The sequence below is a fragment of the Sus scrofa genome, chromosome 2 (genome assembly GCF_054392235.1).
Source record: "Sus scrofa isolate SSC_HxYL_T2T_F1_AM1 chromosome 2, Sscrofa_HxYL_maternal_Yorkshire_Landrace_v2.0, whole genome shotgun sequence".
Taxonomy (NCBI): domain Eukaryota; kingdom Metazoa; phylum Chordata; class Mammalia; order Artiodactyla; family Suidae; genus Sus; species Sus scrofa.
The window spans coordinates 76027919-76048368 of record NC_139384.1 but is presented as its reverse complement, the minus strand read 5'-3'; the positions used below and the strand labels follow the sequence as shown (position 1 = coordinate 76048368).

General features: G+C 50.1%; 1 protein-coding gene across 13 annotated transcripts in view; it reads left to right on the top strand.

The window, feature by feature from the left end:
• Positions 1–20450, top strand: part of NFIX (nuclear factor I X) — a 102045-nt gene that overhangs the window by 21883 nt on the left and 59712 nt on the right. For 6 of the 13 annotated variants that reach the window (XM_021083712.2, XM_021083711.2, XM_085012745.1 and 3 more), the window contains exon 2: positions 6257–6788. In XM_021083712.2, coding sequence (XP_020939371.1) covers positions 6257–6788 — 532 coding nt within the window. Of the gene's footprint in view, positions 1–5798; positions 5908–5953; positions 5991–6256; positions 6789–20450 lie in introns of those variants that run through there. The other 7 variants (XM_021083713.2, XM_005652883.4, XM_005652884.4 and 4 more) reach the window with 2 other exon arrangements.

Here is a 20450-nt window from a genome sequence, read left to right as displayed (position 1 = left end):
GTCGGGCCACTGCTTTCTTGTGTCCCTTCTTCTGTGGGACAAGATGGGAGATTTCAGGGATCTTTTTGGATCAGGCCAAAGCTGAATTGTAAAAGCTCAGGAATTGGACAGTCATCAGGGCTCTATTTGTGGCCTTTTAAAATTCCCTGTCTTTTTTCACCCAGGTTGCAGATACGCAGTAGTAGATTAGATCCTGAAAAATCTGGTAATTCCTATGTAGGTTTTGTCAGTTATTTGCACTGTCCGTGTATAGTTTTCAAATTAGCAGGGACGTATATAAAATTAGCTTGTGTGTAGGGTCTGAAAGAATAAATCTGAGCCTTAAAGCAAGCAGGATGTGGACAAATAGGATTTTTTTTTTTTAAGATAAAGAGACCTCCAAACAGTGGCCCTGTTTTTAAAGATATAACTTCTTGTGCTTCTAGATGTTTTGCCATTGGCAGGTATGGCCCAGTTACAAAACCTGTCTCAGGCTGGGAAAATTATTTTGTTTCCTTGAAGATTTTTGAATACTGTCTATATGAGTGAAGTTCTGTACGCATTTCCCTATTTTCCCTTAAATAATCCACAAGGCCTCATTTGTTTTGTAGAGTTTTGGAAAAAATGATACACTTCACTTTCTTGAGCTAGAAACAGTCACTTTAACTAGCTTTTCTTTTTCTCTTCCTGCACCCCCCCCCTTGAGAATCTTTATCTTTTCTGCTGGTTCATTTTTCCATTTCAGCCACGTCCTTTTTCCCTCCATCTCTGCCCTTCTCTCTCTTTTCAATTTTGGACCCGCTTGGCTTTCTCTCTCAGGATTGGGCTTCATTCTTTCTTTCTTTCTTTCTCCCTCTCCCTATTCTTCGTATTCCTGTGGCCTGCTCAGTCTTTTTTCTTTTGGAGGCACATTTTTTTTCTAGCGATGGTTGAAACTGGCATGGGTATTTCAGAAATGTTTCAGTGGAAACTGTTGCTTTTTTTTAAAAAAAAATCAAATTCTATATATGTGACAGTAACGAAAGAGGCCTTTCTCTCACAAAGGCAGAAAAATTCCTTTCCCCGAACTAAAAGCCCGTGTGAATTTTTAAGGTCTAACCTCTGGTTTCTAGATTTTTCTTTTAAATGAGGGAAAATACCTTTTCCCCCAGATTTCCCTGCTGTTCCTTCATCCCCTCACCCTTGTTGTCCTTTTCTTTTTTGCTCCCTACTCTCACCAGCATCACTGGCTTCCTTACCCCTTGGTTGTTTTTTCCTCTCACTCCCTTTTCTCCCTACCCTCTCCTTCTTCTCCAAGACCTGCCTATGCCCTTGCTCCCCCATCCCCTGAGCCCTTGCATTTGTGGGTGACTCAGCCCTGGAGAAGCCTTGAATCCTCAGAGGATTTTTTTTTTTTTTTTGTCTTGGGTCTGGTCAGGGTGTAGGGTGCAGAGTGTCTGAGCTCCCAGCCCAGACCAGAGAGGAGACGAGAGGGAGACTGGCTCTGGGACAGGTAATCTTCCAACAGGAGCTTCTACTGTCTTAACAAAAGGGGGACAGTCCCCTTTTGTCTGGGGCTTTTGAGGGGCGTGTCTGGAGCCTAGAGCATGCAGGAGGAGGGGGCTGTAGGGGTGGGGCCCACCAAGTGTTTCCAATGGAACCTGAGAGATTCTCCTCTGTGTGCCCCACAGGAGAGAGAGGGAGACCTTCTCTCCTCCTTCCCCAATCATTCCAAATACCCTGGCTGCTCACCCAGGAAGGCCTTCCCGGAGAGCCAGCCGCCTCTGCAGGAGCAGAGTGAGTGGAGTGTGCTGCTTGGGAATCCTCTCTGCCCACCTTCAAGGTTACAGGCCACTGGCAGGTGAAGGACAATTGATGATTGTTCTCCTTTCCTGTTCCTCCTCTGGGAAATGCCTATTGCTCCTCCTGTTAAGGGAGAATTGAGGGGGTGTGGTGGGTCCCTGAGGCTCCATTGAGACACTCCTTGGGTGACTTTTATGTCCAGTCTCTCTGCCACTCCACTGACCTTTGACCTTTCCCTTCATCCTGTTGTGAATCAGGGTTCTTGTCCTATTTCTCTAACTTCCGAGTGGATCTTTCTGTCCACCATCCTTCCCCTCACCTACCTGGTTGTACCCCCGGATTCAGAATCAACCCATGTTTAGCACCCGGCACTGTGGTCTGTGAGATGGAATATGTTAGAATTCTCCAGGATGCTCATGCTGGCTGTTCTCTGTTTAGTGTCTAATATTTAGTAAGAATCAAAATACCAGTAAAACACACCCCTGTGCCAAATATAAACTCACTTGTAGTTTCTACTGTCTCATCTTGCCTTTAGAAAGTAAGAGTGCGTCTCTCAAGGTGGAAAAGCAGGGTTTGATATCTTATGTTACTCAGCTAGCATCCTTGGCAAATTGGCCTGAAGCTGGTTATTAACGTGATGTTAATTATTGAATGCCACCCTAAGAGGCCTGTCTGCCGTGACACCTGCCTCTTGCTCTCTCACCTCTAACTGTTTCTCTCAGGTTGGTCGATGTGAGCTCACTTTCAGACCATTCAGAGACTGGACTGGGGTCCCAGGTGCTGGGTGGCTCCTTTCCCATTGTCCGGGTTCAGCGCCAGCCCAGGGCTGCATGTTTTATTTTGCCACAGCACAGGCCCTCTTCCACAAACCTTTCCACTGAGCATAAAGACCACTAAAGCTCAGGGTTTCCGATGGGGAAGAAAGGGTTGCAAGTGAGCAGTGACCTTTTTTTCTGTTGCCAGCTGAGGGCTGAGCCTCGCCTGGGGAGAGGGCAGCTGTAGGGACTGAGCAGGATCAGTCTCTCCCTGTCTGTGTTCACGTCCTCGTCTGCTCTTCCATTTCTTTAATAACTGTCTCTTCCTTACTGTTCTCAAAGGCCTAAACCATGGCTGCTCAAGAGCCCCTACCAGAGAGGAACCTGTGGAGACGTCCACACCCCCAGCTCCCCAGAGCACCCTCATGCTCACCTTCTGGCCAGGGAGGAAAGCCCAGGAGCAGGGGCTCCCCATGGAGCTCTTCTACTGACTCGGTTTCCTCAAGGTTGTCTCATGTTTCCTGATAGAACTCTTCTTTGCTGTCTTATTTCCTTTCTTAGCTCTCTCTCTTTCATTTAGGTTTCTTATTTTATGCTCTTGCACCATGCCCCGTATGGATTGGGCCCTTTAATCCGAATTGAAAGGGGGACAGGTGAGTGTTCCTCCTCCTCCAACCAAGAAACACTAGACGCAGATCAAGGGGAGAGGGCAAAACTGGAGAAAGCAAAGAATTAAGACTTGGGGAGGTGGTGGGGGGGCATCGGCAAGACTCTGTTTGGAAGCAGTGTCCATCTTCCTGCCTTTGTCACTTTTCTCCGGGGTTGGCTGTTGTGTTTGTGGCTGCGCGTAGTGCTTGTCAGCAGAGTGCTGTGACAGGAGGCTATTTTAATAAACTGTTGCAGTTTCTCGAGCGGAGCTGCATTGCGTTGGCATCCCTCTTCACCGCTAATGGAGCGTGCGTGGCTGGGTGTGGGCCGAGAGAGGCACTGAGCTCGCTGGAGGCTGGGGAGGAGGGGGCAGTGAGGTGCTGGGGGGGGGGGGTCTGCCTCCGCGTCTGGGAATGCTCCTGTGAGCAGCAGCCAGACCCAGGGGAAGGGGTGGCCGCACCCGTGCCGCCGGTTCCCTGCCCTGGAAGTGCTGCTGGCATCCACACTTTCCAAGCTCTCTTTCTTCTTCGCTTTCTATTCATAGCACGGCAGACATGTGTGTATGACCAGGGAGGAAAACTTCCACTTGCCCCTGTGCGCCCCATAAATAAAAAAAGAAATAGAACCAGAAAAAGAGTGTGCGGGCCTGAGAGAAAGAGACTGAAACCAAAACACAGAGAGAAGGCGCAGCTGCTTTCCCCAAGGCCTTCTGGGGCTCCCTCCGCCCGCCCGCCCGCCAGCCCGCCCGCCCGGAGTCAGGCCTTTATTTATTTATTTTTCTGGCTTAAAAAAAAATTCTGTATCTTCCTCAATCCTAGTCCCCCTCACCCCCTTCAGATTTGCTGGGTGGCCGCTGCCAAATGGACCCGAGTGGGAGCCTGGAATGAAAAATTCATAACTGCTGGACTTTGCTTGTTCATTAGACGTGAACTTGTCGATTGGGCAAATTGTTTTTGGTCTCCAACTGCCGGGGGCTCTCCCCACCCTCTCGGCTCGCTCGGTTCCCTCCTCCCCTTGGACGCAGCCATTGGCTGCTCGAGGATGTCTCATTGCCAAATAGGTGGATCCTTCTCTCTCACCCTCCCCCCTTCCCCCCCCCCCCCTTTTTACTGGCTTTGGCACAAGCAAATGGATGAGGATTGAGCATGAAAGGGGAGAGAGAGGGAGTTTGAGAGAGAGAAAAAAGAAGCAAAAAAAAAAAAAATCCAAAATCCAACCAGCGCGCATACATATGCACACAAACACACACACACACACACACACACACACACACACACACACACACACACACCACAGAGCCCCATCCCATCCACATTCTCCCTCTCTCTTCCTCTCTCTCTCTTCTTCCCTCCCTCCCCTTGCTCCCTCCCTCTTGCACGCTTCTGCCAGCGACGGTCTGCAGCCGGTCCGAACTCGTCCTCTTCCCCGGGAATCTGCGAGCTCCCCCTTTGCCTGCGATCAGGCTCAGAGGCGGAGGGAGGCAGCTCGAAGTTTACACCCCTGTGCCGCTGCCAAAGCCGAAAGCCTTTTTCTTCAGCTGCCACTTTTCCCCCTCCTGGTTTTTGTTTTTGTTTTTGTTTTGCACAGGGGTGGGGTAGGGTGTGCTGTGTGTTGAGGGGTGGGGTGGAGGTGGGTTTTGATTTTTAAATTTTGCATATTTTTCTTTTATTTATTTATTTCTTTTTAAAAAAACTGGAAGAGGATGCACAGGGGGGTGAAACTGAAAACAAATTTTTTTTTGTTGGCTTTTGTTTACCTGTCGTGTGTGGTAACTGACTTGCTCCCTCTCTCTGCTTGCTGTCCCTGACCTTTCTTTCTTTTTGCTCCTTTTAAAAAAAATATTAATTTCCCCCTTCTGTGCAGTGGAGCATGGGGGGGGGAAGGAGGGGGAAGGGTTTGAGAATCCACCCAAGCCCGGCCCCTATTCCCCAGAACACCAATAATAACCCCCTTTAAAACATTTACCTTCCTCCCCTGCTCCTCCCCCTCCCCCCTCCCCCACCCGCCCCCAACTCACAACTCTGTTGAGTCCAGAAGCTCAGAATCGGGCGTTGGGCTTTGCCGGGTGCTTCAGATCAATGGTAATTATTTAATTTTTTCCAGTTTTATTTTTGTAAACAGAAATCAATTATTATTTAAACTGCAAACAAGCAAACCAGCAAAAAAAAAAAAAAAAAAAAAAAAGGAAAAGAAAAAAAAAAAAAAAAACAAAAGCGAGAGCCCGGCCCTCTGTCACCTGACTGAGTGGGAAAGAGGGTGAAGGGGTCATTGGGGACGGGGCACAGGATGCCCCGCGTAGCTTTTAACCCTAATGTGGCTGGGATCACCACCTTATTGGAGCTAACAAGAAGCGTTTTGTTCCGTATTACTGTGATTAACATTAGTATTGGTGTTTATAACAAAGCTGAAATCACATATTTAGGATTTAGATCTGATTTTAAAAATGCTGGGGTGGATGTTCCAATTGGAGCAGGAGAAAAGAGAATGAAAACAGCCTGGGGAGGGGAAGCCAAATCCGTTTCCTCGCTGGCTCCTGGATGTCATGTTCTCTCTTCTTGGGGGTGGCCAAAACCCTACCAGTGTCGGGGCGTGAGGCGGCCCCCTCATGTCCTGCGTGTGCATCTACAGGCATTCGTGCAGACTGGACACCGTGCCGGGGCGAGGCGACATGAGTTCGAGGCTGCGATAGAACATGGAGATGTCATGGGCGCGACAGAGCCTGGCGGGGATACCAGCAGCGTGTGTGTGTGGACGGCAACGTTGTCTGTGCGCGCGTGTGTGAGAGTGAGGGAGAGAGAGAGAGAGAGAGTGAGAGAGAGAGAATAGGTGTGTGCTCAGGCTCTGGGTGTCTCTGTCTGGCTGCTGAGACTGAGATGGGAGCAAACGGCTGGCTAGGCTGGTGGCAGCTCCAGACCATACTTTCCTAGAACAATTGCAAGAGCAAATTGTTGTGGGGGGGGGGAGGAGGAGGAGAAGGCGATTTTTCTTGTGCGCCTCTTCTAACGCTTTTCTCTTTTCTCTTTCCCCCTCGCCCCGTCTTCCCCTCCTCCCGTCCTCCCTCGCCCCGCATGCTCCCGGCTTGCCGCCTGCAGGATGAGTTCCACCCGTTCATCGAGGCGCTGCTGCCTCACGTCCGCGCCTTCTCCTACACCTGGTTCAACCTGCAGGCGCGGAAGCGCAAGTACTTCAAGAAGCACGAGAAGCGGATGTCAAAGGACGAGGAGCGAGCGGTGAAGGACGAGCTGCTGGGCGAGAAGCCTGAGATCAAGCAGAAGTGGGCATCCCGGCTGCTGGCCAAGCTGCGCAAAGACATCCGGCCCGAGTTCCGAGAGGACTTTGTGCTGACCATCACGGGCAAGAAGCCCCCCTGCTGCGTGCTCTCCAACCCCGACCAGAAGGGCAAGATCCGGCGGATTGACTGCCTTCGCCAGGCCGACAAGGTGTGGCGGCTGGACCTGGTCATGGTGATTTTGTTTAAGGGGATCCCCCTGGAAAGTACTGACGGGGAGCGGCTCTACAAGTCGCCCCAGTGCTCGAACCCCGGCCTGTGCGTCCAGCCACATCACATTGGAGTCACAATCAAAGAACTGGATCTTTATCTGGCTTACTTTGTCCACACTCCGGGTAGGTTGCTCTCAATCCCCCTTCTCCCCCTGCCTCATTTTATTTTACTTGCTGGCATTTGTTCTGTATATTGTACCTCTACACTGCAAACGATACATGCTTATTTACAGGCTCCATGGGCCTAACGGTGCGCTTGTCCTGATGAGGCCTGCAGGACGTTTGATGTTCCCTTTTCCCTTCTGATCCTCTCCACCTTCTCTATTCTTCCTCTCTTGCCATGTTACCAATTTTCCTGCATCTCCATCAGTGGAGGTCTCATCTTACCCAAAACATGCTGCAGGTCTTAGGGCTGGGGCCAGGATGCCCAGGAATGATCCACCATGGTGAGAGTTTGTGATGACCACCACCACCACTACCGCCAAAAAAGGAAAAAAAAAAAAATCACTCCTTGCTCCGATTTAAAATGAGTCAGAAAGAGGTACTGGAGGGGCAAGTACTGGCTTTCCTGCAGCTTCCCCTCAAGTCCTGGGGAAAAGCTGGATTTGGCACAAGCGGGGTGGGCAGTGGTTCGGGCAGAGAGGGGCGTGTAAAACCCCCGGATATGAGACAGAATGAATAGAAAAGAGGAAAGAAGGCAGAGGCGGGCAGATTCTGGGGCCTAGATGCCCAAGCAGGAGGCTGTTTTGCCTGGGATTTGGCTGATGGAGAGGAGAAAAGTCCTCCGATTTTGTAGAGTGAAAAGGAGACTGAGATTCCTCGCGCTCTTCCCCTTCACCGTCCCTTTACGTTTTAGCCGAGTGGCGGGTAAACACTAAAGACTAAAGACCCTGGGATGGATGCCCCCCACAAGCCCCCGCACCTCTGCTGGGGGGCAGAGAGGCTCTCCCCAGGCATTGGCACGCCAGGAAGCAGGCATTGCTGCGGAGGAGGTCTTAAAGAAACAAACAATCAAAACTCTGTAAAATCTCCTTTTCCTTTTGTGTTCCAAGTAGTTCCAGCTCTCCTCTTGGCTTTTCCAGTTTCACCCGGCATTTTGGGTTGTGGTGGTTCAGTTCTCCTCCTCTGTTCCTTTTTTTTTTTTCCCTTACCCTTTCCCTTTTTATAATTTCTTTCCGCTTTTGTTTTCTTACAAATTGAAACAGAGATGGCTGGTTAATTTTTAGCCTCCACTCAGCTACGCCCAATTTACTGCCGCCTTTGAAACCTAAACGGGCGGCACTCTGTGATTAAGCAAGGCAGAAGTGTGTTTACATTATGCCCAACCAACTTGTAATGAGAGGGCTACCAAACCTTTCTCTCTCTGTGTGTTTTTTTTTCCTTTCCACCATTCCAGTATCCCCCCCCCCCCTTTCTTTATACGAATGTAAGAGAATGTGGCTTAACTTCAACTCTAGTGAATGTTCTTTCCCGCAAATATGTGTGTGTGTGAGTGTGTGTGTGTGTGTGTATCTTCCTTCCTGTTCATTCACAAAAAAGAAAAGCAACTCACTTTTCTGCTGTGGTCACCCCCCTTGCCTGTTTGGGAAGTTGGGAGGAGAGGTATGACTTAATCCAAAAAGGAAATTTTGGGGCGATTTCAGCATTGCATCAAGAATGGAATCTCGACTGGGATTAGCACTGTGAGTTTATATTGAGGTGGAGCACTCTGGGGAGGAAAAGGTGATATTTGAGGCCTCTCTTTTGCTCATTCTCTCATTCTGAGAGGTGACTCTGGTAGTTGATGGGAGGCAGTGGACCTTTCCTCCACCTCCTACCCTGCCTCCCTCTGTGGATCTTTCTTGGCCTGTACCTGGCCCTGTGTGACTCTCATGACCTCTCGTGAGGAATGACCAACTGCCAGTCCTCTTCCCCATTCATCCTTTTTCTTTTTGGAAAAGAGACTAAAGAAAAACATTTAAAGTTATTCCCTCATTTTCTGTCTACGCAGCAAATCAGAGCGGGGAGTTTGTATGCCTGGTGGTGCTGGAAGTGGCTTGGGGCAGGCTTAGACCCTTGAGCTTGTGTCTGTCAGATAGCTCTTCCCAGAGGGGATTCTGTACCTTCCGATTTTAGAACTAGGACTTCAAAGACGAAATCAATACTCATCTTCCTCTTTAGCTGGCTTCCTCTCCTACCTTCCCCTGTAGCTGGATCCCTGAAGCTGAGCTGCTTCCCTGGCCTCTTTTTATTTTAGGCCAAATTTTTGACTGAGGTAGGATGAAGTATGTGTGACAGAGACCATTTCATGGCCAGCCACCTGGCTTCTGGACTGACCCGGCAAGCATCAGGAGAAGGGAGGCATCCCCTTGCTCCGCAGCCATAATGAGATTGTTTGTCCAGGAATATGAGTAAATCCATGCAGCCATGGCCACCTCTGTCCCACTGAGGCTGAGCTCCTTCACAAAAGCTGAGTAGAGAACTGAGGGTATTTTCTTATAATTTGTCTATAATTGAGGTCCCTGGACTCCAGATAGTTTCAATGAAGATAGTAGGATTTTTGTTGCTGGAATTGCTTTAATTCAAGCATGCCTTGCGGAAGGAGTCGGAGTGAGTTGGTGTGGTGTGGGCCACCAGTGGGCCTTTGGTAGGTGGTCTCAAGACGGCATGGAGTGAGCATAGCTTTCTCTCCAAGGCACCCCAGTTTGCTGGAAAATGTCTTCTTCTGGCCGAGCCTCCAAACAGTGTCGGTTCAACAGTACGGCCTTCCTTCTCCATGTCCATGTGCAAAGACATACTCAGTAGGGTGTCCCTTGTTCCTTCCTTCCAGTGTAAGCTGGGGGTAGGGGCTAGGGTGGCAAGGGCTCAGAAAAGTGTTACTTTGAATCCTAAAATAAATGCTTTTCTTCCTTTCACAATGGGCTGAAGAACCTGATTTGGGCTGAGCTGGTGGTGCCAGGTTTGGTGACAAGCAAAGGACATGGTGGTAAGCCTGGGAGTGTAAGCCAGGCACCACTGTCATCCATCATCCATGGGCCTTGTGGGCCCTTGTTTTGTGCCACATGAAGCTTTAAAAGGTGGCATGGTTGAGAGGGACTAAAGGACACATGTGTGATGTCATGAGCTCCGCTCCCAGAATACGAGGTCTTAAAAGCCAGAGTGTTTTGTACCGTCCCGAGGGTGGCCTTCCTGCTGGGAAGGAATGTTGCTATGTGTCTGTTCCATTTTGGAGGGGAGGTTGGGGCAGAGCCGGGTCAGAGAGCACTGCGATGGGCAGGAGGTAGTACGTTCCTGGTGATGTCCTTCCATCCAAACGGGGTGCCCAGGGCAGTGTCTGGAGACAGAGGGGAGCCTGGGGCCAGAAGGAAGGATGCTTGTGTGAGGAAAGATGGCTGAACTGGTCTGGAAGCGCAGCTACACTATCGCCAAAGCATTTGCAGAAGTCTGAAGATAAACTGTTATTTTCAGACTGTCCTTAACCTAGGCCTCAGTACTGGGAAATGAAAAAAATCTGAAAGTAATAAAACGCTTTATTGAATGGAAATGTCAGCCTCTCCCCGTCAGATCCCTCAAACAGGCCCACAGTGGGAGCCCGTGAAGCCCAGGTGTTCAGGTGGTGGCTCTTTTCTTTATCTCAGCTTTTTCATTACAGAGAAATTTACACGTGGAAGGAACCCCCATCACCAGTGCCAGCTTCTGGCCAGTCTCTATCCATCCACAACCCCTACTGCCCACCTAAACTGGGTTGTTTAGAAGAAAAATCCAGGCATTATAGCTTTTCATTTGTAAATATTTCTGCACGTGTCTCTAAAGATAAGAACTCTTGAAATGTAACCACAATATCACTATCACATCTAAAAATAATCAATAGTTTCTTTGGTATGGTCATATAGCTCGTCAGTATTGACATTTCTCTAATTCTCTCCTAATTTTGTTGGTCTGGGTCAGTCAAATCAGGTCCATGCGTTGTAGTGAGTTGCTCCATCTTTCAAGATTCATAATCTCTAGGTGTTCCTCCTCTTCCTCCTTCATCTTGGTTTCTTCCCTGGCAGTTTTTGGGTGGAAGGAACCTGGTGGTTTATTCTGTAGGGTTTCCCTGTCTGGTTCAGTGTGATGCCCTGAAAAGAGATTGTGTCTCCCTCCTCACCTCCAAGTCCTGGGACGGCTGGGCCTTACCTGCCATAGGAAATGGATTTACACCTAAGGATGTGTCTAAGTGAACTTTTTCAAGTGCAACGTCACCTTTCTCAGGTATTAGAGCTCCCTGGTTTTTATTCCCTGCCTCGGAGCCTGGGAATAAATGTGAGCGCTGGGTTTTCTGTTCCAAGGGAGGGCTCCGCGTCTGCGTCCTTCTTCTGCGGTAGAGGGTGTTGCTCCTTCATGTCAGCCCTGCCAAGATGTGGCTGATGCCAGTGATGTCCCCCAAGCCTTTACTGGATGCCTGGCTCACTGGCGGCTCTGGTGCGGGTGTATGGAAGGGGCCGCAGGTGTACCAGCCACCCTCTTGAGATCCCTGTGTCACCTCACCCATGCCCCTTATTTCAAGGCCCAGAAATGGCACTGGTCTGCGTTTTTCAGGCAGCGCCATCTGGTGCCAGGGCTGTTGAAGACTGCAGGGCCCAGTTACCAGATTCCTAAAATTAGCAAGATAGATCAATGTAGGCTCAGATGCCCTTTAGAGCACCCCAGGAGAGAGATCACTTTTGTACAAAGGTCAGCTTTGGTCATTGTAAAATTCCTCTGTCTGTTTAATTCAGAAGATGGTTAACGGGATTAAATCAGATAATATGTAAAGATACCTGCTCAGAGCAGGCAAGCAGTGTACGGCACCTGCTGCAATGACGATTGTTATGATTCCATGAGGCCAAGGACATCTCCCTATCACATTTACCTATTGGTATTATTTCTGCCTTAAGGAATGACCCAGGTGAGAGCTAATTTTTCTGTGCTACACAAGCCTTTCTAATGCTGAAGACAGCTCTCATGGTTCCTTTCCACCTCTCTTCCCAGGAAGCTGTCCCCTCCGCAAGCCAAACACTAGCCAGTCTCTCGCTCCTCCCACATTTTGTGCACCCTCCTCCCACAAATGGCTCTCTGTGCCCTTGCCATTTTGGTCACCACCCCCTTGAGGTCCTTTTAAACTGAAGCGTTCTATATTGAACACGGAAACTTCAAGTTTGATCGGATCCCATGGTAACTGCACGATTTACCAGGGCTTCCAGCTATATAATTTGCGAGGCCTAATGCAAAATGAAAATGAGGGGCTCCTAGTTCACAATGATTAGGATTGCAGTGGGACAATCGTTAGATCATTAAACCAAGCACGGGATCCGTGCGACTGCCCGGGTCACACACCTGAGAAGCTGACTCCCGCTGCCTTTGCCCTGTTAATGTGATATGGGGTGCCCGGTTCTGGACGGTGTGAAAGGGTGGTGCAGCTCAGGCTGGCTTTGGAGTGGGCGTGACCCCAAAGAGGAGGTTAAAAATGCCTAGACCCAGTCCTGTGACTGCCTTGACCAACTGCTCTGCTCCCCTTTGCCGTACATGTTTGCCCCGACAGTCTGGGATCCCCGCTGGCTGTGGTGTGCAGGGAACCTTGGTGGAGTGCTCAGTCTGATGGCTGAATTGGAAGCTGTAGGCTCAGGGGAAAAAAAAGAGCTACCTTTGTCTAAGCTTGAGCTGGCAGAGTTTGGGCCTGTGAATAAGCCAGAGGGGACCTGGGAGCCTGAGCATGGTGACCAGCTGTGCTCCACTGCCCACCCAGAGGAAACAGGGCCACTCTGTAGCAGGAGGGCTGGGGTCCAGACGTACAGAAGGACGTTCTGAGGATTCGGTTTACTTTTTGGCACTGCCAGAGGATGGTTGTATTTCCTTTATTCATGAAATACGTATGGACGTGGTGAACCTACTGTGAGCAAGGCCCTTCTAAGAATGAGAGGCTCCTGCATGTGGCCTGTAGGATTTGGGTGAAGGCCTCCTGATAACTTCTAGAAGGCACTGTCTTGTAGATGTGAATGCACAGTGATCCATGCAGGAGGTGAAGGAAGACTCAGCAGGGCTTCATCAGGGACAGCTCCAGGTGGGCTGTGAAGAAGGAGGCACCTTCTAGAGTTGCAGGGACCTGGTGTGCTGAGGGAGAGTAGGCCGGAGGGGTAGAAGGCTGTGCCATGGTCTCCCTCTGTTTTGGTGCCCTGCAGCTGCTGGGCAGAGAGGGCACAGCTAAACACCCTCCTTTCTGCCCTGGGAAGAAGGTGTCTCCCTCCCCACCCCTTTTTTTCTTTGCCCCATCAGTCCCACCCCCACCCCACCCCCCTGTCTCAGGAGCTGCCACGCTTCAGTTATTTTATCCTTCAGTGTCCGATTCAGAAGTCCTTTCAAAGGCCCCAGCAGTGTCAGCGCGGTGCTCGCACAAAAGGCCTCTTTGATTTCTTGTTTGTTTTCATTTGCCAGCGGAGGGGGAGGGGGCAGGAGAGAAAGAGCTTCTGGGTTTTAAAATTTTTATTTGGGTTGCTTCATTCTCAGAGGAGTTGGCTCCCTGGAACTCTTTTCTGAGTTGGGGGCTTGGCGGCAAGAGGCAGCCTTCTGGGGAGAAGGCTGGGGCGGGAAGTGGGCGCTGCCTCCAGAAGCAAGAGGAGGAGGTTGGGGGTGGTTGGTTAGGATGTACTCCCTGATCCACCTTTAAAGTTCAGTGCTAGGCCTGAGGGTAGGAAGGATCGGGTTGGAGCCTTGCTGCTTGGGGAGGGAAAGGCCTGAAGTGCCTGACACCAAAGACATTCCCGTTAGCCGTGTCCCTAGCAGAGGCCTCGTCACAGCTGTAGGATCCGGGTAGTCCTGAGCCTTGACTTTGCTGTTTTCCCTTTATCATCCCAGATTCTGCCATTTCCCTCTTGGTTGAATGCGAAGGGGGTGGGGGTCCTTTTAACATGCATACTCCTTGGAAATTCTTAGCACTTTGAAATATAGGCTGGGGCACCTCACTCTCCTTCAGGGAAGTGGAAGGGTGAGAGGTCTTCCCTGCAGCTGGGGGTCCTGCCAGCAATGGCACACAGGCCCGGGAGGAGCCCCTGTCCTTCCAGCTTTGCTTTCTCACCATGTGCCTCTTGGCTCCTCCTGACGACTGGCTTGTGAGACGCTGCAGCGTGGGTGCCCCCCCCCCGCCCCGAGGACCCAGCCCATGGCTCCTATAGGACTTGGAGGGCAGGCTGGTCCTGCCTGATGAGCAGGGAGCTGATACTGAAAGGAAATGGGCCGCCACTGATGCTTGTGGTTTGGGACTAGACACACTGTGACCAGTACCTGGGGGGTGTGTGAGTGTGCAAACTTGGAGTATATGTGGGCATATCCCAACACACCAGTGAGAAGGGGTGCTGCCTGTAGGGTGTTTTGCCTGTGGAGGCCTGACTGCCAGGGCTGGGAAGAGAGCGCTGGGAAGCGAGGCTTGGGCAGGTGGTCACAGGCGTCAGCAACAGGGAAGTGTGCCCACTGGGTGAGGGGGGCTCCGCAGGGCCTGGTTGGCAGACGGAAGGAGGAGGCTGGGGGGCTGAGAGATAGATAAATATAGCTGATGGCATTTCTCATGATAGGTTTTTCTTGGCACCGAGGGCACCGTGGCAAACAGTACGACAAATGCCTGGCCCTGCAGGCCGCTGTCGCCATTTTAAGCACGTTTGAGCCGAAGAGTTGCTGGCGTTAGAAAAGGGTCCCAGCGTGCAGAGGGGCTGTGGCAGGGGGCTTTGGCTGGACTGGGCCTTACCCCCCTGGGTACCTGGGTTCCTTACTTTGTCTCTATGGCTATCTGATGTCTGATTTTCTGGCCCATTGAAGATTAAAAAATATATTTTGGGGTTGCCCTTCGTGGGCCTGTCTCCTAAGTGACTTGTACCCCCACCAGCTACTGTGGCCTGTCCATTGATAGGGAGGATGTTCTGGCTCATCTCACTTTTTTTTCTTTCTTTTTTTTTTTCTTTTTTTGGCTGCCTCTCGGCATATGGAGTTCCTGGGCCAGGGATCTGATCCGAGCTGCAGTTTTGACCTATGCTGCAGCTGCAGCAATACCATATCCGTAATCCACTGTGCCGGGCTGGGCTCTAACCTGCATCCCAGTGCTCCAGAGACTCTGCCGATCCTATTATGCCACAGTGGGAACTCCTAACTCTTCTCCCTTTTGATGTCCTAATGATGACCTGGCATGCCACTGCCCCAGGGTCAGGGCCATCATTTGCTATTAATTTGGGGGACGCTCCATAACGTAAGGGACACTCGTTTGTTCAGGTTCCCAGCAACTTTCTGTTCAGTGTTGGTAGAGAAGGGGGCATACCCATGGGCTCCATCTCCTGCCTTAATACCATTTTTCCACTGAAGGCTCAGTGTAGCCGAGGCACCGTGCTGAGTCCTGTTTGTGTGTTAACCACCCAAATTCTAGCACTGATTCTAGTTTTAAGCCTGCCTTCCTGGTGTGAGTGTGCGTACCCAGGTGACACACACAGGGGTCTCTGTGTGTAGTGAGGGATTGGTGAACCAGACTTGAGGACCTGGGAGGCTTCCTGGAAGATGACCTGCTTGAACTGCACCTTGAAAGACAGTGAGGAATTAGCTTGTTTTTGTCAGCTGGCTGAGCCTTTTCAGCTTGCCTGGAGCGGATTCCCTCCTCACAATGGTTGAGTGATATAGGCAGGACAGGTATTATTATCCCACCATACAGAGAAGGGAACCCGGTACCCGAAATGACAAGGTACTTGGGTCACACAATGAGTTTCCAGCAGAAGGACCCCAGGTTTCAGATCTCTGAGCACCTTGGCTTCCCTCCGTGGGCCGTGCCACTCCGTGAACTTCCCTGGGATTGCTGCCCTTGGTGGAGTCTCAGAAGAAAAAGTTGTGTGGTCCCTATGATCTCCCTTGCTCTCTGGGAGCTGAGACAGAGGGGGATGGAGCCCAGCCTGCGGCTCAGCTCAAGGGCTCCCCCAGCCGCTGAGCTGAGCACGTGGGGTAGAAACAGAGAGTGAGAACCTGGCCTGTTTTTGACACTGGTCTCCCTTCTCACCGGCCAGCCCGCCTGGTCAGCCTGCTGCCTCTGACCTGAGAGGAAGCATGCTAGCATAGGTAGGGGGAGATCAGCTGGATGCCCCCACCCTGCTGTGGCCCGCTCAGTTTCTCGACACCACTACCTGGAGCATGGGGAAGGCAGGTAGAGTGTGCAGGAAGCCCAGGTGCCTGGGCCGGGCATGCTCGGTTGAATCTTGGGATCCTGATCTTTGCTCTGTCATGCCACTTTCCTGAGAGTCTGTTTGGAACTGCAGTTTGAAATAAAAATGAATGTAATTATCGTAATTAACCAGATGATTGCTGGAAGTTTTGCAGTAATCTGCTTTTCATTGCCTTTTATGCTCCTGAATTCATGTAGACGCTCACACTCACCTCTTTCTTAAAGTCTGAAAACTTTGGGGCTGGTATATGAAAATTCTCCCATCATACTGAGGGGGGCTAGCTTGTGAGAGAGGCTAGCTCGCTGCTACAGATTTTCCCTGGAGGGACTTAACCTCTTAACCACTGAAATCAGCTCCCATAGAGCAGGGCTTCCCAACCATGGCACTATTGACTTTGGGGTCAGATTTTTTTGTGTGTTTTGTGAAGACTGTCCTGCATTACAAGGTGGTTAGCAACATTTCTGGACTCAACCTGGTAGATGCAGGTGTAACAACTAAAATATTTCCATACATTTCTAAGTATCCCTGGAGACAGAATTGCCCCAGCTGAGATCCTCTGGCCTGTAAGAAACAGAGGGATTTAGATAGAAGGTACCCCAGGTTCACCTCTTGCCTCTCCTCCAGGTTAGGATCTCATTTACCTTTTTGTGCATGGCAACAGAACCTCTGAGCCCCGGCTGTTCCCCTGTATATCCTGTTCCTTTCTCTGGGCAGAAGGCGCCTGGGCTGAAACCATCTGGGGGCTCTCCTCTGCCTTGGAATCATGAGTTCCCCTCCGAGTCTCCTACTGAACATCCCTTCTGATGCCTTACCTTGTGGTCTCTCTGTGTGCCAGGGCTGCTGATCTGGGGACTGGAAGGAGGACTCTACTACTTGGCTGCCCCAGGCCCATGTGGTGAGCCAGTGACCCCACCAGGCCCATCCCAGACCCCAAAGAGCAGCAGACATTTGTTTCTGCAGCATGGGGTGCAGAGATCAGAAGTGTCACTGGAGGAGTTCTCTTGTGGAGCAGCAGGTCAAGGATCTGGCGTTGCCTCTGCAATGGCTTGGGTCGCTGCTGTGACTTGAGTTCAATCCCTGACCTAGGAAATTCTACATGCTGCAGGTGCAGCCAAAAAACCCAAAACCAACCAAACAAACAAAAAAACCAACCCAAAGAAATGTCATCTGAGCCTCAGCACTGCTCTTTTTTGGGGGTGCCAAGTCTGTGGCATATGGAAGTTCCCAGGCCAGGAATGGAACCCGTACCAGCAGTAACAATGCTGGATCCTTAACCTGCCTTGCCGCCAGGAAACTCCAGCACTACTTTACTCTTTTTAGAAGGTATTTTTGATTTTTCTTATTACAATAGCAAAACACAGTCTTTATGAAAAATTCAAACAATAGAGAAATGTAAGAGGCTCCTCACACCACCCTCCTGTGCCGGAGAGAAACTCATTTCACAGATCCATATAGGTTCTAGATTTTTCATCAATTAACTTTTCGTCAAATAACTTTTGTTGTTGTTGTTGCTTTTTTTAGGGTTGCACTCAAGGCATGTGGAAGTTCCCAGGCTAGGGGTAGAATTGGAGCTACGACTGCTGGTCTTCACCTCAGCCACAGCAACACAGGATCTGAATTGTGTCTTTGATGTACACCACAGCTCATGTCAACACCAGATCCCCGATCCACTGATTGAGGCCAGAGGTCGAACCTGCATCCTCGTGGATGCTAGCCGCATTCGTTTCCACAGTGCCATACAGGAACCCCCACCAAATAACTTTTAAACACAGAGATACCTATTTTAAGAGCAGAAAATATGTTTAAGCTACTTGAATTGGCTCCATCAAGTACCATTGTGGTCTTAAATTTTCCTATTCCCTGACCGTTCCACCAGGGTCCCCTTTGTTTCAAGCTCAGAGCTGGTGTCTCTGTCCTCTTTTCCCCTGAGGTGACAGTTTATTTGTCCTTCCTGGGAGTGGGGTGACAGAGCCTATCAGAGTCGGTGTCTGAGCAGCCAGGATCCTGCTCTGGGGCATTCCTGCTGGCAGTGTAATCCTGATGGCAAAAGTCAGGGCCCTCCAAAGGCCCGGCCACCACAGGGTGCTGAGGGAAGGAGGAGCCACTGACAAGTGGCCTGCTTGGCTGTGCACGGTTGGCCACATCCCCTTGCCTCTCACTAGTTCTTTTCTTCAGGGCCAGGGTGCTCCTCTGCATCAGGCTAACCCTCTGCCAACTGGCCTGGCATCCTGGAGGCTTTTCTAGACCCTCAGATTCCTTCCAGGGGTGACTGCTGCTGCTGCTTTTTTTTTTTTTTTTTTTTTCATTTCTTGAAATGGAGAGTGAAGTGTCCCTCAACTTTCCAGGATTTATCCCATCGTAATTCTTTGTGTTGACCTTAAAGATATGGCAGACAATAGTGTTCTCTTCAGGCCAGGGGCAGGGATAAGACAGGAAGAGGTATCTGGAGAGAGCCTTGCAGTTGGGTCTAATGGTCTAGGGGAGGCTAAAAAGATAACAGCTAGGAGTAGGGTGACACCTGGTGACTCTTCTGCACTGGAAGGAGTACGTGGAGAGATGAGGAGATCCCTGGAAGTGGCCTGCAGGACGCCTACCGAGTGCAGCCCTTGGGGAGTGTGTCCTTATTATGCCTGCAGATTATATCCCCATTAGTGCATAATTATTATGTAATGGGCATTATTGCATAATGGCAGTTATATAACACGTGGCCCAGAATGGGGGGGCACATGTAATAAGTGTATATCCTCTGGCTATAAATAGTCACCAGCCCTGCATTGAATCTGTGGTCACACCAGAGCCACCTTATAAATACCCAGCGCTGGGCTATAAATTTCTGAGCTGTGATGAAGGCAGGCATGGTACCTAGTTAGGGAGTGGTAGAAGGGACCTGCAGCCCCACCCAGCCACATGACATCATTGTTGCCTTAGCAATGATGGGGGGGCCACATGAAGAGGCTTTTAAAGGGAGGAGACAAGTGGTTAGAAAGTTTGGGGGGATGCTAAGCCTGGGGCTGACCAAGCGGGGTCCCCTGTGCAGAGAACTCTCTGGTATTCAACCAGTACTAGGACAGAAAATTTTCTTTCCTTTTCTCTCCTCTTTAGAGATGCTCAGGTCCCATGTCTTTGTCCAGCAAGTCATGTGAGACTGAGTGTCAGGGAGAACAGGGGAGCCAAGCAGTCTTTTCTGCATCCTTCCATCTCCCGGGTGATCTCTCCATGGCTCTGGGGTCACTTGCTGATCGGGAATTGAACGTGGGTAAACTGAAGCTCTGGACCTCAGTCTTATCCTCCCTAGGGTGGGGCCGTTTCCACTACCAGACGTTTTAGCTCAATTTTGGCCTTAGTAATATAAGAAATATGTGAGCAGTTCGGCACACATCTCAGAGAGCCTCATGGAAGTCGTGGTGCTGGGAGATGGTGCCTGGGAAGAAAGAGACAAGGATAACATTTTGTCCCTAGGAGAAGCTATGGGGTAGAATGTAATCGTTTTAGGTATATGAGAGGTGGTTTCATGTAGGACAATGAGGAACTCCTGTTCATATCCCTGACGGTGGAGGAGGAAATGTGTTTTGATGGCAGGTGGAGGCATTGAAGTTAGTTGGGAGGAAGGGAGGAGGGTCGGTGACCAACTCGTCCCAGTTTGCCCAGGAGTTTCCTGATTTCAGCACTGAAAGTCCTCTTCTGAGGAAAGCCTTTTGTCCCCTGAAAAACAGGATGATTGTTCATGCTAGAACAGTGGTGTTCAACCAGGGGCGATTTTGCCCCCCAGAGAACATTTGGCAATGTCCATAGACACTTTTGGTTGTCACAACCAGGGGAGGGTGCTGTTGGCATCTATTGAGTCAAGGCCAGTACACAGGACATTCTCTCAACAAGGAATCACCTGGCCCCAAATATCACTACAGATCTTCTTCAGCTTACAATGGGGTTATGTCTTGATAAACCCCATAGTAAGTTGAAAATATTGGAGTTCCCTTCGTGGCTTAAGTGGAAACAAATCCGTCTAGTATCCATGAGGACACAGGTTCGATCCCTGGCCTCGCTCAGTGGGTTAAGGATCCGGCGTTGCCGTGAGCTGTGGTGTAGGTCGCAGACACGGCTCAGATCTGGTGTTGGCTGTGGCTGTGGCTTAGGCCGGTGGCTACAGCTCCGATTCCACGCCTAGCTAGGGAACTTCCATATGCTGCAGATGCGGCCCTAAAAAGACAGACAGATAGAAAGAAAATACCGTAAGTCAAAAATGCATTTATTATACCTAACCTGACCGTCATAGCTTAGTCTGGCCTACCCTAAACATGCTTAGAACGTTTGCATTAGTCTATGGTTGGGCAAAGTCATCTAACACTAAGTCTATTTTATAATAAACTGCTGAATAGCTCATGGAATTTATGGAATACTGTACTGAAAGTGAAAAACAGAATGACTGTATGGGTACAGAGTGGTTATAAGTGTATTGGTTGTTTACTCTCCTGATTCCCTGGCTGACTGGGAGGTGCGGCTTGCTGCCACTGCCCAGAATCACAAGGGAATATCAGAGTATCGTACTGCATATCACTAGCGCAGGAAAAGATCAAAATTTTAAATTTTAAATATAGTTTCTATT